Source organism: Hippopotamus amphibius, chromosome 3 (genome assembly GCF_030028045.1).
Source record: "Hippopotamus amphibius kiboko isolate mHipAmp2 chromosome 3, mHipAmp2.hap2, whole genome shotgun sequence".
NCBI lineage: Eukaryota > Metazoa > Chordata > Mammalia > Artiodactyla > Hippopotamidae > Hippopotamus > Hippopotamus amphibius.
Window position 1 is genome coordinate 171688631 of NC_080188.1, and position 16758 is coordinate 171705388.

Here is a 16758-nt window from a genome sequence, read left to right on the forward strand (position 1 = left end):
CAACACACAGTGTTGTCCTTCTGCTGCTCCTGAGTTGGATGATGTGGAAACAGGGCACGGGGGAGCTTGGGAAGGGTCAAGGGACAGGGACTGCAGAGACCACTGCCGCCAGTCCTCAGGACTTGATTAGCACTGCACAGTCATTTGCACAAAGACGACTCAGCACTTCAGCTGACCCTGGCAGTTCTGCTTTCCTGACGACCTTGTCTTAGTTCTTAAAACTGGCACATGTATTCTCTCTTGCTGCATAACCAATTGCCTCAAAGTCTAGCAACTTAAAACAACAAGCATGTATTATTTCACAGTTTCTGCAGGTCGGGTAGTTAGGTAGTAGGATTCTCGCTCAGTGTCTCCTTGTGAGGTTGCAGTCAAGATGTTGGCCAGGGCTGCAGTCACTGCAAAGCCCAACGGGGACTGGAAGATGACACCTCACGTGATCGTTGGCAGGAGGCCTCAGTTCCTTGCCATATGGCCCTTTCCATAGAACGGCTTGGATGTCCTCACCACACGGCAGCAAGCTTCACCCAGAGACCAGAATGTGTGTTCAAGAGAGAGCAAGATGGAAGCCACATGTCTTTTATGACCTTAGTCTCAGAAGTAACACACCATCACGTCTGCCATATTGTGTTCATTAGAAGCAAGTCATTATGTCCACCCCCACTCAAGGGGAGAGGGATTAGGTTCCTTTTGAAAGAAAGAGTATCAAAGAATTTGTGGGCCTACTTTTAAAATTAATTTTTATTGGAGTACGCTTGTTTTACAATGTTGTATTAATTTCTGCCGTACAGCAAAGTGAATCGGCTATACGTATACATATATTCCCTCTTTTTGGATTTCTTTCCCATTTAGGTCACCACAGAGCACTGAGGTGCTATACAGTGGGTTCTCATTAGTTATCTATTATATACATAGATATATATATGTATATATGTCAATCTGTGGGCCTATTTAAAACTACCACTGCACAGAACTGAACAATGCAATGTTCCCAAGTGTTTGGAGGTTTGTAGTCAAGGGACGGGGTTTGGGGAGAAGTAGGCAGAAGATTAGCCCCCAAAGATGCCCACGTTCTAATCCCCAGAACCTGTGAATATGTTATGCTATGTGGCAAAGGGGAAGTAAGGTTGATCATCAGGTGACCTTGAACTAAGGAGATGATCCTGGATTACCCAGGTGGGCCCAGTGTAATCACAAGGGCCCTTAGAAGTAGAAGCAGGAGGCAGAAGAATCAGAGTGGTGCAGAGTGAGAGACTTGACTGGCCTTTGCTGGCTTTGAAGATGGAAGGAGGCCATGAACCAGGGAACGCAGGCAGCCTCTAGAATCTGAAAAAGGCAAGGAAACAGATTCGCCCGAGTCTCCAGAAGGAGTGCAGGCTTGACTTTAGCCCAGTGAGAACAATTTGGGGCCAGTTTTGTGTTGTCTTAAGCCATTAAATATGTGGTAATCTGTTAGAGCAGCAATAGGAATAGAGGACTCTACCCACCCCTCTTTTCCCCACTCCTAATCCATTTCTGCTTTCATCACAGGCTTATGGTGATTGTGCTTATTTATAATATGGTCCATTTAATACACGTGCTCACTGTCTCTCCTTTAAAACCATAAGCTCCTTGAAGGCAAAGCCTATGTTTTGTTTTGGTTTTTATTATTATTTTTTTAATGTATAGCTGAAGCACCCAAGGCATCCCTCATGATTATGTAGCCACTAAGAACTTGATCAGTCATTTACTAGACCATCTAAAAGTCTAAGCAGCCAACTTAGCAAAAAGACGAAACAAGAAATAAAATACAGAATCCCATTAATTTGCCCTTAGTTGAACTGAGGTCAGAGAATCTCATCCATGGCAGGATAGGTTGTTAAAATACTGTTTTCTCTGTATCTTTCTTTGCTCTTATTCCAAGCCAGCAGCCAGGCTTCACCTTCCCTTGGTGGAGGGGTCCCTGGCAGGACACAGCGTGGAGCAGTGGGAGGCCAATGGCTCGTCTCCACCTTTAAAGGCCGCTGAAGGGCTAGGTCTCCTTTGGGGCGGGGAGGGGAGGGGAGGAAACTTTCCAGAGGATAAGCAGGGTGGATTCTTAGAGCCCAAGAAGGGGACCAAGTTCCTACATGCAGCGGAACCTAGAGTCCTGCTTAGTGACCTTAGAGGGAAGCAGTGCAGGCTGGACCCTGGGCCCAGCGGATTCCTCCCATTGCCCGAGACGCACACACATGCGTGTGCAGCGCACACACATGTGCACACTTCTGGGATCACACAGAATGGCATCTGATATCTTCAGGGCCTCCCCTCCTCTCCTTTGACTTGGGACATTTTCAGAACCAGGTGAAGTGGAGGGAGGAGGGGATGGAGGGGCGGAGGGGAAGACCCTAAGGATGACCCTAAGAATTTTCCACTAAACTGTCAGGAAGCAAGAAGAGGGGTTGGAATCTGAAATGGACTGATTTTGATCCAAAAAATGTGAGGCTCCTTGCACACTCAAGCTTGAGGCTGGTATTCAACACTTTGACTCCCACTTTGGCTTTCAATGAAGATTTTACTCTCCGGATGGAGGGAGCCAGGGGCCGGGTGGTACACGAGAGGCAAGCAAGCCTTTGCCGTGCAGCTCAAGGAGTGGGAAGAGGCTGAACCAGAGCTGTGGATAGGTCTTGCGGTGGCACTAAGTTGGAACTACGTCCTCGGTCACACAGAAGTTGAAGCACAGATAAATCAGAAAGCAGGTCCAGATGCCAAGGGTGAAAAGGATGCGCAGGCCTGGTATGGAAGTTTCCTGGGATGTGGGGAGAAAGTCAGGAGCCTGAGGCAAGTTCAGCTCAGCAGCCAGCAAGGTACCCTCCCCTCCACAGGGACCTCTAGGCAGCAGCTTCCAGGCTGGGCTAAGCAAGTCCTCCTTCCTGTGCCACGTCCTCTCAGACTGAGTGGATGTGGGGGGGGGGAGAGCCTGCACAGCCACAGGTGAGGTTTGATGGGTACGCACACCCGAGCTAAGCAAGTCCTCCTTCCTGTGCCACGTCCTCTCAGACTGAGTGGATGTGGTGGGGGGGGCAGAGCCTGCACAGCCACAGGTGAGGTTTGATGGGTACGCACACCTGAGCACACTGCCTTTGGGAGGACAGGGCAACCAGTAGAGACAAGGGGCTTGCGTGGATCTACCTACCCCTGATTGTAGTTGTTCTTTGGGGCACACAAGAAACATGTCTCCTGTGGAGGACAGAAACGGCACAAGAAAGATCATTTTTCCCTGGTCCAAGATGGCCAGCCTGCTGGGCACCTCATCAGGTCTTGCTATAGGAAAGGACAGAACAATACAGTTGCACTTAGGAGCAGGTGCATCCAGGGTTGAGTCCTACTCGGTCATGGTTTCACAATCTCCCCAGGCCTGGTGGGCAAGACCCCAGAGTGGACTCAAGACTAGGGAGGTATCCCGGGTTCGAGAGAGGAATGGAACCAGTCCTTTTTTACAGCAAGAGGTAAAGGAGCGAGAGAGCCCAGCGGAGGTCGGGGGGAACAGGAGCCCAGGAGTGCAGCACTGGGGCAGGGTGGGGGAGGGCTTCACTTACACAGCAGGTATCACAGTGGTGAAGGGAATCCATCGGGTCCTTTTTTGGTTGTTGCGGTGCCATCATCTGTTTGTGACGAGCAAGTGGTCCTCCATCAGCTCCATCCAATTTCTTGAGCCGGAGCTGTGGGTCTGTGCCCATCTTTCCTATCTGCCTGAGTTCTTGCTGCTCCTTTAGTCCTCTCCTAAGGGGACTGGGGAGTCAGGGAAGGACAGAGTTGGAGAGAGAATTTTCAACATGAAAGGAGATAACCAGTAGCATGGGTGGCCATGGAAGGCCTTGGCTCCAAGCCACTGGGGCAAGAGAAACCAAGACAGCTCCTTGAAGAGCTGGGAGTCCTCCGAACCCTGAGGCCATTTAGCAAAGTGAAGGGAGGAGATTCTTTTTTTTTTTTTTTTTTTTGAGGGTACACCAGGTTCAATCAACTGTTTTTATACACATATCCCCATATTCCCTCCCTTCCTTGACGCACCCCCCTCAAGTCCCCCCCACCCTCCCTGCCCCAGTCCTCTAAGGCATCTTCCATCCTCGAGTTGGACTCCCTTTGTTATACAACAACTTAAGGGAGGAGATTCTTTAGGGATGAGGAGATATGGGTACAGGTTGCACTTACAGCTTGCTGTTCTTCTGTATATTTATGAAAACATCCATCTTCTCATCCATATCCTTCTGCATTTCCTTCAAGAGAGAATTCAAAGCTAGAATCATCATGATGAAGGGCTTTTGAAATCCCTTTCTCCTGCCTCACTCTTCGGAGCGCTCAGGGACCACCTCAGCATCTTCCTTCCTTAAGAATCCTTGCTGGCCCGGGGAGAGGTGGCTCACAGGATGTACACGACACGTGCCACCTCTGCCTGGCCCCTCCCCCATTCCATGATGAAGCTGAAGCACAGGGAGCATCATTAAGCGCTTGTCCAAAGTCTCCACGTGAGTCAGAGACCAGGATCTGTTTTACCTGATCTCACACGTAAATGAAATCCTTATCTGCCTTGGTTCAATGCCTGTAAAATCATGGAACCAAGAAAACAAATCTTAGGACCCTCCCAAAGATGCTTCTGGCTCCAATGTCTTGACCTCTGCCATGTATGTAGATACTGTGTATCTGTGTTTGTTCCATCTTTTATCCAATTCCTGGCAGAAATGGTCAACACTAAATAAAGTAGACGGTAGCTCAAGCGGCACCTCACATTTTTTATTAAGAACTGAAATAATAATAAAATCTTCTTGGCAAAGTTTAGATCCATAAAAGTTGACCTGGAAAAATTGGATAGAAATAGTGGTCACAAAAAAGTTCTAAGATGGCAGACATTATTATTGACAATATCTGTTATGGACAAAAACAGGGACAGAGTGGATATTACAAAATATAAATGAAAAATAATTTGCCTCAGGAAAACCATTTTAATAAAAACTGAAAAATTGGGGAAGAGTTTACTGATCTGGGGTAGAAAATTGATTAAGGAATTATACTGTCAGGTTGGAAATGATTTCCAAAAAATATCTTCTTGAAAAGCATTTTTAAATGTTTGTATAAAATTCGAATAAGACATTTGCATTCATAAAGTCAAAATATTCTTGAAATCAAAATTCCCCCGGGTCCAAAACATCAGAGTCAAAATGTCCTACATTCTTAAAAGTCTCACCATCACTTCAAACTCATCATGTTCCAAACTGACCTCATTTTCTCTTCTAAATTAACTGCTTGCCAGCTAGCCTTGTCACTGTTACCACGTTCCTCTAATCGCCCAGATTAAAACTTTGGTGTCACCACGCACACTTGCCTCTCCTTCATTCTTTATACTGAATCAATCACCAAGAATGTTATTTTTTCTTCGCTGCATCTTTCAGACTTACCCTTTTCCTTCTGTTCCTACACCTGGTCCAGCTTTCTTCACCTTGAACGGGGATGTGGCTTCCTGTGTGATATTCTTGCTCCAGACGGCCCCCCACCTGCTCCCCTGGCGCCCCCAGGCCACCTTGCAAGCTGCTGCCAGCGCAGCTTTCTGAAGTGCTGCTCCTAGCATGTTCTTTGATTAAGAATCTCCAGAGGCCTCTCACCGCTTACACAACCAAGTCCCAACCTGTCTGCCTGTCTTTCAAAGGCCTTCATTATCCACCGCCTTTGTGCCCACTCCATTTCATTTCTCACAGTTTCCCGCAATGGTCCCACGTTTATGACTGATCTCCCCACTGACCGTGATAAGCTTCGCGTTAATCCTGCTTCCACGCTGTGTGCAAGCTGTTTCCGTGCCCAAAATAGCCTCCTTTGTGTCTTGTGATACCCAGTCCTACCCACTAACAAAACACTTACTGTGTTTGCATTTTGATATAGAAATAATACATGCCCTTTGCAGAAAATTTGGACAATACAGAGAAATATAAAAGAAAAAAATTAATCATTGCCTAGCAATAACAGCAATTAATCCTTTGGTACATTTCTTTCCAGTCTTTTTTCTACATATTTACTTTCCTTTTTTTTTTTTGTTTTCACCTTGTTGAGATCAGCCAGTATATATTATTTGCATCTTGCTTTTTTACTTCTTATTATAAGCATTCTTTCTAAGTACTGTCTCCTATAGTGAATTTTCATTATATTGTAATGTAAGATATGTTGTAATTCTTTTGGCTATTCCTCTACTGTTGACAATTGTGGTTGTTTATAATTTTTTGCTATTATAAGTAATCCTGTGATGAACATCTTTTTATATACACCCATGCTGGCATTTCTGATTATTCTCATAGGTTAAATTCTGAGAAGTCAAGGAGTTAAGTCATGGAGTTTTGATATTTTTGATATCTATTGTCTAATTCCTTTTCAGTTTGTACAAACTCGTACTCCAATCAGCAGTATAAGAGCATTCCTATCTTGCTTTATAATTGTTATAAATTAAAACCTGGCTTATTTTGAATGTGGCAATTATCTAAGTATTGTTTTCATTTGCATTTATTTGATTATTCATGAGGTAAAATTTTTAATATATCTATTGCTTTTTAGTAATATTCTCCTCTGTGGATTGTTTATATATACCCTTTGCCCACTTCCTATTTGGTGTTTATTGATTTGTGTGAACTTTATATGTTACAAACCTTTTGTCTATGTCTCTCATATTTGTGGAAAATTATTTCCCCAAAACTGTTGCTTACTTTTTTATTCTGTATATGGTGCTTTTCTGTTATAATTTTTAAAATTTTTATATTGTTAAACATACCAATATTTCCTTTGTGATTTCTTCCATTTAACTATATTTAGACCGTCCAGTTAAATACATACAGCTTCGTATCTTTATTTTTAAAATTCACTCTATAGACTATCTCAGTTTATAGTGTTAACTGATTGAAGTGTTTCCCTCATATAGCCAGGCAATATTCTTTATAGTAATAACCTTATGCCGCTCACTGGCAATTTAAATAATCATCTTTATTATATTTAAAATTTTATAGAGCTGTAGTGCCCAATTTTGAGTACGTAATTGAATTAGCTGGGGATCTTTAAAAATTACCAATGCCCAGACCTCATATTAAGAGGTTCTGACTTAATTGTTGTGGGGTGCAGCCAGGTGAAAAGAGGGATGGGTCAAAACCCGGGTACAGGTGATTCCAATGTGCAGGCTGGACATGTGGGGGTGCGGGAGGTGCAAGTCAAAGCCACAGTGCAGGTGATTCCAACATGTAGCCAATGTTCATAACTACTGCTAAAGTGCCAAGGACCTGGTTCTCATCGGGGCAAGTATTCTAGAGTTTTGAGCAACTGTGTCCCACCTTGGAGATTTTTATTCAGATCATCTGGGCCAGGGCCTAGGTAAAGGGATTTTAGAAATTCTCACAAGTGAGTCTCAGTGCATCCCTAGCAGAGAGGCTGTTACAGGGTTATCTATGCTGCTTTCTTTCATTTGTCTGGTAATCCTTGGGCTGAACCACCTTAATTTGATTATTGTGACTTTATTATGAATTTTAGTATCTAGTGGGGTAATGCCCCCTTACAACTCTTGAAAAACTTATAAATACTTTTGCCTATTTATGCTTCTGCAGTGGTTGTTCTCAAACTTCCACCTGGGGAACATGAACAAAACCCCAGGGTGCAAGCCTCATTCAAATAGGACCTAGGCTCTGTTTCCTGTATTAGCACTCACGGTGATTCTGAAACCCACCAAAGTCTGAAAACTACTATTCTAGAGTTTAGGTGATCCTTTTCGTAGTTATTGAGTTCAGAAATAATCTTACTGAGCTCTTCGTTAGATTTGCATTAAAATTCCAATGCTGCCTTAAAGACTCACCTTAAGACTCACTTTCTCTAAGAGGGCTTTTCTGGTTACCCCAACCCACATTCATTACTCACTTCTCTAAACTCCTAGTTAATTGACAACCAGTCATTATTTAGCTTGGTACTTACTTGTTATTTAATTCTTTCTTGCAATAGAGTTTGGGTCTCTTACTCGATTCTAAGCCCTTGCAGGGCAGGCTCTGACATCTCCTTCCATGGTTCCTAGTATGGTACTGGCCTATGGAGGGCACTCAGTAAACGCTTACCTTCATAATCTCCACAAATTCCCGGAGTTTATCAAAATCCTTGTCCATTACATCTTTTATCTAGTGAGGAAGAAAAGCAAAGAACATATTATTGAATGTGGAGTTGTATTTCAGGCATTTTAAGCTAAGGGCTGCATCTGTTCCCCTGGAATGAGCTGGATAAAGTTTAAGGAATGTTCTAATAATGGCCTATTAAAGCCACTTTCTTCCCAAGAGTCTATGGAGGGAGTAGGGTGCATGTACCACCAAGTCACCACTAGCAGCAGCCTTGCCACAGCTGGGATCTGGCCATTGCAAAGCTGCCATGTGGCGCTCAGACCACAGCTTCAATTACACGTTCTTACTTGGACATTTTCTTTGTTCATAAATATGCTATAGGTGATTCCATCAGCGAAACAAGAAGAGGGTTCCTGTTCTGCAGCTTGCTCAGGGGAAGAGAAGAAGGACAATGGAATTGGTCCCTGACTGCCCCCAAATTCCAAGTCAGCCCCTCTTACTCTGTCACTAAGGTTGTATCTCTCCACCCTTGTCAATGAGATACCTTAGAGAGCCCTTATCATTCAAAATTTGGGTTTAAGCATCAAGCAAGAAATAGATAACCTAAGCTGCTGACACAAACACTCTAGGAGATTTGGGCTCAGTTAGTTTGATTGCTTTTTCCATGCAATTCCTGATTTTCTTCACTATTCAAAGTTAGGCATTGCATTTTCCTTGAAGCTACCCTTTTTCTCTGTGAGATAAAAAGTCTCATCCTGTTACCTGTTTTATCTCCTCCATTTTTTCCTTGAGCTCTTCCCTCACCTCCCTGAGTTCATTCTGAGGAAATAAAATAGAGACGGAGTAAAAAAATGTCTTGGATGAAAGAGAAAGGGTCAAAAGGAGGAAAGGAAAGATCCTGGGGCATTGCCTAAAGAGGAACAGAGAGATAGATGCCAGCAGGGAGGAAAGAAAGGATGCTGTTAAGAAAATAGGATAGTGGGACACACAGACCTCCTGTACCTCCAGATGTGATGCACTTTGAAAAGGTCATACTTTCGCACTGGCAGTGTGACCACCAAAAATGCATGACCTAAGTCTAATGGTGAGGAAGCATCAGACAACCCAGATTCAGGGTCATTCTACAAAATAAATGATTTGTAATCCTCAAAAATGACTATGTCCCAAAAGACAAGGTTGAAGCTGTTCCAGACAAAAAAAAAAAAAAGAGAGACTGAAGAGACATGAAAACTGGATGCAAGGTGTGATTTTGGATTGGATCCCAGACCCAAAAAGTTATCCTTCGTTATGAAAGACATTAGTGGAATAACTGGTGGAATTAGAATAAGGGCTGTAGATGAGAACTGTATCAACATTAATTTCCTGCTTTTGATGTTTTGATAATTGTACTGTGGCTGCATAAGAGAGTGTCCTTGTTTTGAGGAAATACATACTGAAATTTGAGAGAACCACATTGCTTGCAGATGGTTCAGGAAATATATATATTATATACGGGTGTGTAAATATGAGAGAGAGAGGGAGGAAACCATGATAAAATGCCAACATTTGGGGAATCTGGGGAAAGGGTATACTAGAACTCTCTGTACCATTTTTTGGAAATTTTCTATAAGTCTGAAAGTATTTTAAAATAGAGAGTTAAAAAAGACAGAGCGAGAACCAGAAGGAATGAAGTCACAGGGGCTGAAGCAGAACCGCAGATGCCAGCAATTTATCCGCCAGAGAAGCTGTTCTGCTGGCCCCACCTGTTCACTGTGCTGACCCAACCTCCTGCCTCCTGGGTCCGCACACCTACCTTTAGCTCCTTTGTCCCTCCCGGTTTGGTAAACGGCCCTTCTTGTTTAGCTGCTTTGTAGTCATATGCCTGTTGGTTGAAAACAGAGACACAGAATATTGGAAATTGCAGGCATGGGTGGATGAGGCAGGAGAGATCACCCCGAGGTTCTGCTCCTCCCTTTGGGCCAGGGCGGAGCTGACCTCGCCTCCCCTGCCCAGGAGTTCCCTCCATCCTACCCCCTCCTCTGAGCTCACCGCATCCCACTCTCTTCCTGGCTCACTGGGCCTCAGCTTTCTGTCCGCAGCCCCACTCCCCAACCCCCCGACCCCCCAGCCACACTCATTCCCGCCTCAGGGCCTCTGGACACTCTGCCTTCTGCCCCCACAGTGCTCGTCCTCAGCCCTCGAGTGGCTGGAACCTTGTCCTGCAGCTCTCAGCTCAGAGAAAGGCCTTTCCCGAACCCCCGACCTACAGCAGCCACCCAGTCGCATCTCCCTGTTTTAATTCCCTGCATCGCAGGTAACATGACTGAATTTTCCCTTATTTATTTATGTATCTGCTTCATTCTGTGAGACCAGAGAGCTTGTCTCTCTCTCCATGTATCCACCAGCACCTGGGACAAGTCTTGGCCACCAGGAACAGCGAATGACCCCTGACTCCAAGTCACCTCCTCATGGGTCTCAGGCCTGGCTGCCGGCATGGCGTCAAAAAAGCTTCTTACTTTGATCGGCTCTGGCTTCAATTCCAGGCAAACTGCCTTGTAGTTCTTATTCTGCAGAGAGAGGAGGTTGGGATTCAGCCTGCCAGGCATCAGGATTGGGGAGGACCGCCCCTCCCCCCCGCCAACCCTGTCTATCCAACTGTGCTTAAGCTCAGGCCCGCATACCCCCAGCACCTGAGCCAAGATAACTCGCATTTCGCCATGTTCTACTCCTCTTACGAGTAACACCTGCCTGTTCAGCAGGCCGCCCTCTCCCTGCTGGGGGGCGGGGGGCTGGCCAGAGCACTTTAAGGTAACAGAAGGAAGCCATCGAAGTAAATGTCCAGGAGCACTGACTTTGGAGGTCGACAGACAGACTTCTATCTCAGCTGCCCTCCTTACTAGCGGCGTCGACTTAGGCAAGTTATTTAGTCTCTCTGAGCCTTCATTCTCTCATCTGTAAATTGTGGGTGACAATCACCTTTATCTAATAAGGTTCCTGTGTGGCTTAAACACGTAGGTCACATGCAGACCTGGCCGGGATCATGGCTCCTAGAGTGGCCAGGGTTGGGGTGTGCCTTTCAGTGCTCTTTGTCCTGGGGTGGGGGGGGTCCATTCTCCACCCTCCTTCCAGGCTGAGAGGCAGCCTACTTCACGCTCAGAGGGAGAAAAAAAGCTGAGGGTCCGTTGGAGACTCTCTGTAACCCCCCAACCCCCCACCTCCATCCAGCGCGAGCTCAAAGAGGCCCACGTCGCCCAGCAACGCTTCTCCTTTACCAGGTTTGTTTTCTTCAGTTCCGCCCTCTTGGCCGACATGATAGAGGCGGCCAGAGTGTTCGTCAACTTCCCAACCTCCCCACAACGGGCCCCCGTGACCAGGCCACTGTCCTGTGCAGGTTACAGGCCAAGGTGAGGGCAGGATGACTGCCTCTCTGTGTGCGGAGCCGCTGAGGTCACAATGCCCAGGGCCTACATGCCGGCTCAGAGTGTCACCGCTGCTTTGAGCCTGGGGTGCCTCGGCCACTGAGAAGAGAACCTCGGGCAGGGTTCCAAAGCAAGAGGTCTCCCTCCTGCAAGGGGGAGAGGAGCTCTCCTGCAAAGTCCACCCAGAAGGACCATGGCTTGTACGGCCCACGCACAAGACACACGACAGGAGAAGCAATGATGGCTGGCTCCTCCCCCCGCAGGACCCACTCAAAGACCGGAAGGACGTGTCTTCCCTCAACAACAAGATTCTCCTGGGAGCCCACACACCTGCTCTCCTGACCCCTCCTCGGACCTGAAGCTAGTTTGGGCTGAGGTGCCCTGAAGTCTCTCCAGTTTACAGGGCACGTGCTGTGCTAACTCGGGGTTCTCTCTACTCGGGGAGGGGTGCCAGTCTTGGCAGGATGATCTCTGATGCCCGGGCCTGACTGCAGAGCTGGCCCTGTCCCCTCTCCCCTCCTCCACCCACTCCATTCTTTTCTCGTGGTTTTTCTACCATCCTGGAAAAGCACTGGGGCAAGAAGCTATACATGGACAGCGCGGATGGTCAGAAGCCCAGATGACGGGCAGGGGAGAGTACTGAGGCCATTCTGAAGGTAGCTGTGATTAGTGCTTAAAGAGTCAAAGGTACATGGCCTCCCCTGGCACCTAAAATTACCCAGCATCCAGGTTAGCAAGCCTAATTTCTCTTTCCTTTTATCTCTGGGCATTCCTTCTTCCCTCTCATTTCAACTACTAGTTGCTACAGAAAGGCCCAGCTTGGAAATTCCTAGAACAGACAGTACAGGAAATGATGCACATTGCATGTGAAGCACATGCCTGCACCCCGGACAGGACTTATCACCCTCACCCTCCCATTTCCTATGCCTGTGCCTGTCTTTCCCAGAGGCCCTGAGCACTAGAAACTTCTCAGAGTCACTTGCAGCATTTCTGATGCACTTCCTAGGGGGTTATTTTGCAGCTTCCATCTTCATGGTAGCCCTCAATCTCAGCCCATCACAACCGAAGGAGAATGTCTGTCACTGTGCAGCGGGGGAGAGGAGGGGAGGGGAGCAGAGGGAGTGGCGGGGAGCTTCCCAGGCTCCTTTGCCCCTCACAAACGAGGGGTTGGAACGCTAAGGTCCTCTGACCACAGTACTCAGTCCTCCCAGATCTGCTGGCTGCATGGCAGGAGGGCCCTTTCTCCACAGGTTTCCAAAGATCCCACAGGCTTGAGCAGGAAACTACAGTGAAAATGACTGCCTTCTTCTCAGCCTTTGCCGACAACATGAAAATGGGCACCGTCTCCTCTTTGTTTGGGGTTGAGCTCCTCCTGGGCCTGCAGCAAAGTGTCCTTTGCTTGGCTGAGCAGCTGTGAAACAAGCCTCCTCTTAGCCAAGCATGTCACATGACCCCACTGGCCCCTATATCAGGAAATTGTGTGTAAAAGAAATCAAGGTCTCATTGTGAAACTGCTTTATAAAGTAGAAAATTACACACACACACACACTCATCATCATCATCATCTAGACAGAAATTTAACAACAGACCCACAGCTCCAGGCTTTTGCCTTCATATAGTACGTGCTATTCATGCCCTCAAATACACCACTGTTGTCATCAGTATGTTCTAGAAGGGCTGGGAATATGTTTAATGAACCTACATGAGTCTGCTATTTTCTTCGCTAAGATTTTGCAGCTGCATGAGGCCCTAGGTGGAAGCAGCACTGCGATGTGAATGTAGCTGTGGTGTAACTTTGTTCCATGCGGGCCGTAGGCCTTTCTTACCTGGAGATCGCCAGACGTGCTTCTCCCAACCCCCCTTCAAGGCAAAATCCACTGGTCCAGGGCATGGAGCGTAAAGGCCTCTGATGTTCCAATGGAGTTTGGTGAAAGGGGAGATTCCCAACAGAAAGAAGCAGTCGTGTGTCTCTTTTCTCCATGTTGATGGCATTTGGATTTCCTTTTCTTTACAGGGTCCGGGTTTTTCAGTTTCATGAAGACAACGTTTTGTGCGGGGTGGAGGCCGGGGGAGGGGGATGAAAAATGGCCTTAGGCCTCTGTGTTTGGCCTCTTGTGATTCCAGGGGTACAACGTTCCAGGGTCTGGTCTATGATGAAGCCTGGGTTCCAGCCACAACTCACGCCTAGGCCCAGAGAAGGTGAGGAGAACGTCATCCACGCTGAGGGGCCCATCTGACCACGGGGGACCCAGGGTTCTAAAGCCCTTTGATTCATAAAGGTGTCCAGAATCCTGATGGCCGTGGTCTCTGGTCAACCTTGCAGAACACGGCTCACCACACGTGACCTCAATGATTGGCTCCAGGAACACCGCACCACACACTGCAGTGTCTAGTGTTGCCCCCCGCCAGGGGGCTGGCTGAGTTTTGTGTGACTGATTACGGCATTGCCCCACGTAACTGATTTATGGACACCTTACCTCTGCACCGTGCTGGGTTCACACGTCTTTTCTCACTGACACGTCGGTTCCTACGCAATTTCTGATTATTCCTCTAAATAGTGTATCAGATCTTGGCTAGGATCAAGTCCGATTATACTGTTTTGCATGGAATTTCTATCATGTGAAGTTCTAGCACCTCTATTTCAGGAACACAACATAATATTCTGAACAATAAATGGTGAATCTCCAGCTACTGCAATACAGCTAATGTACAGTGAAAAGTCAGAGCAAAGGCTTCGTTTGAGGATCTCAGGCTTTTTTCTCCTGTGTGTTCACCATGACAGGGACGCACTTGCCAGGGCCTCCCAGGACCCAGGGGAACCTGTTACTATTCCCATAGCCGGACCGTTACGGAGCAGCCTGCTGTGTGAGATAAAGAGCCAGCAACCATCAGAGGCTCGCCTGCTCCCGCCAGATACAGCTCCTGGGACTTCCTTACTTGGCTGGTGTCCCTTTACTCTCTTTGGACGGAGCCCAAATAGAGGATGGCAGTTATACTGCTGCCTCTTTCGGCTTCGCTGCTCCAAGGCTCTCTACTCTTGCCATCCCAGTCCCTCGCCTCCTCTCCACCTCGGACACCTCCAAATTCACATTTACCACTGAAGCACTCAAACTGGTGCCATAGCCTCTTTGGATTGCCCTTGCTGGGAGAGTATGATGTGCATGGTGTCCATGGAGGATGGCAAATGGGAGGAGTCCATGGGTTAGTCCTGGGAACAGCCTGCATCCCTCCCACTCACATTTCTTTGGCTACAACCAACCACAAGGCCACACCTAACCAGAAAGCAGGCTGGGATATGTGGCCAAGTGTCTCCCAAGAATAAGAGCAAACCGGTCCAAGGAGCGGGTAGCCAATCTCTGTCGCACCTTCCTAAGGCATCGCATCTCTCCTATTTCACGTTAACAAGTCCCCTTGTAAGAAAACTTGATTTAGGGCTCTGAGTTTGGTGCAGAAGGGAGGCAGCCAACTAGGTCCGAAAGGGAAGATTACACCAGGTTCTTAGGCTGAGATGAGATCTCCTAGCAAATGTGAACTGGCAGAGTTCAGGTTAGGGCTGTACCTCTTTGTCACCTGAATGGCCAATGGGTGCGATGTTGAGACAGAGACTGGGATAATCCTGTTTGTGCAGGGCTTGGCAATATGACAGTCCCAGGCTGTCCCAGTCCCACTCTGCAGAAGGCCCTGCACACCTCCCTCCCCTCCTGCATCAGAACAGGGGTCTGGTCTGGAGCTTCTCTTGCTGTTTGCGCCCCCCGAGGAGCACTAGGGCCTGGCCAAGTTGTCTGACCTTTGCCAGCCCCTTCACTGGGGAATGGGCCCTGCTGATGTCCTCTTGGCTGCAAGTCCATAACCTGCTTCAGAGCAACCTTTGTGTCTAGTCCCATGAAACCCCTGAACATGACCCCTGCCTGGGGATGCCTCCTGCTGGGTCCCACCGCCAGACATGGACCACAAACCAGACTGGACCAAAGTTTTCCAGAACCTGGAAACAGTGGCCACTAGACAGCTTCCTGTGGGGTCCGCCTGGCTGGTGCCTTTTTCACATCTGATTAACTCCCTTCTCTTGGCCATTCTGCCTCTGGGATCATTAGCATTTCAGAGCTGAGTCCATGTGAATAATGGCCCAGATGGTGTGAATCTTCTTCCCTCAGCAGGCGTTCCAGGGCCTGGGCCGGGGAAAACATCTCTGCCCTGGAGCTGTGGGTGGTGATAAAACAAGGAAGCCTGTAGAGCCCGGGGTCACGTGGAGAGGTCAATGAGCTGGAGAAGGCTGTTTACACCAGTCTCCAAACACCAGGAACCAGACACAGATTCTGAGCGCTACTGTGGAGACAGTCAGGGTGAGAAAGCTCCTGGCACAGGCAACAGATTGGACCAGACTGGAAGGCTCTGGCAGGAGGCTGGGCTGTCAGTGCAGGAAAACTTGGTGCATGTAAAGACTAAGAATCAGGCAGTTTCTAGAGATTTGCTTCTTCCTTCTTGTTATGTGTCTGAGCTCTAAACAGGGCTGTGGATTTTTTCGTTTGTTGGCAAAAAGCATTGTATAGAATGTATGTAAATGGGTTGCTTGGTTTTCTGGATTTGAATTCAATGGGTTCCATCTACCTCTTGCATTTCACGCCAAAATATTTGGCTGTTCTGATTTAGCGTAGGTTTAACAAAGCTAAAAAAAACACCCCATATATCTAGATCCACTTGGATAGTCTGCACGTAAGGCTGGTTCTCGTTTAGCTCCCAGGCTCACCGTAGGGAAATTCTGCAGAAGCATCCGATCTACAGGAACAGGTGGAGAGAGCACGGGCTCTGAGTCAGCCAGTTCTCTGATGTGGGGCTGAATGCTGTCCTGGAAGCTGGGCGTCCAGCCTCTTTCTCCAGGCCTCCCGGAAATTAAACCAGCTAACGTGGATTCCTTTTGCAACCAAGAACCTGACTGATGAATGGAGATGGCCCACGTTTCTGCTCAATGTAGCCCTTGAAAACTCGCACGTGTGCAGCAGTAACTCCTGGCAGGTGACCCACGAACACGTTTCCTATGGAAATGTCAGAGACGTCTGTTTGGTGACGTCTCTTGGATTCTCCGGGTTAGTCATTTTAACTAGTGGCCGCGGTAAAAGGGGTCTGATGCCTCACGACTCAAGTCCCCCGTCAGTGTTCACAATGAGTGATTTCACTTGGCTGGTTCTTTGTAGCCAAACGTCATGCAGATCCTTTTTTTTTTGCGTCAAGACACCTCAGATGACGGCCTTTTCCTCAGGAGAGGCTGACGGCTCGGCACCCTGTAT

At 47.5% G+C, this 16758-nt stretch overlaps 1 protein-coding gene across 1 annotated transcript; it reads right to left on the reverse strand.

Moving 5' to 3' along the window:
* Positions 1-2510: 2510 nt before the first annotated feature.
* On the reverse strand, positions 2511-11447 carry TEX35 (testis expressed 35). Its single transcript, XM_057729381.1, has 9 exons — positions 11330-11447; positions 10574-10624; positions 9871-9939; positions 8841-8897; positions 8082-8141; positions 4168-4232; positions 3555-3747; positions 3152-3195; positions 2511-2764 (listed from the first exon to the last, which is right to left on the reverse strand). Exons 1-9 carry the CDS (start codon positions 11366-11368, stop codon positions 2704-2706), a joined length of 639 nt encoding a protein of 212 aa, XP_057585364.1. The 5' UTR covers positions 11369-11447; the 3' UTR covers positions 2511-2703.
* Between the last annotated feature and the right edge of the window lie 5311 nt (positions 11448-16758).

What these genes read in the sequence shown, in the direction of transcription:
- TEX35 (XM_057729381.1), bottom strand. Translation starts at nt 11,368, where the DNA reads ATGTCGGCCAAGAGGGCGGAACTGAAGAAAACAAACCTG. An exon ending in ACCACTGTGATACCTGCTGT is followed by an intron (nt 3,196 to 3,554) that starts GTAAGTGAAGCC and finishes TGTCCTCCACAG; the next exon opens with GAGACATGTTTCTTGTGTGC. An exon ending in AAGAACAACTACAATCAGGG is followed by an intron (nt 2,765 to 3,151) that starts GTAGGTAGATCC and finishes CCCACATCCCAG; the next exon opens with GAAACTTCCATACCAGGCCT.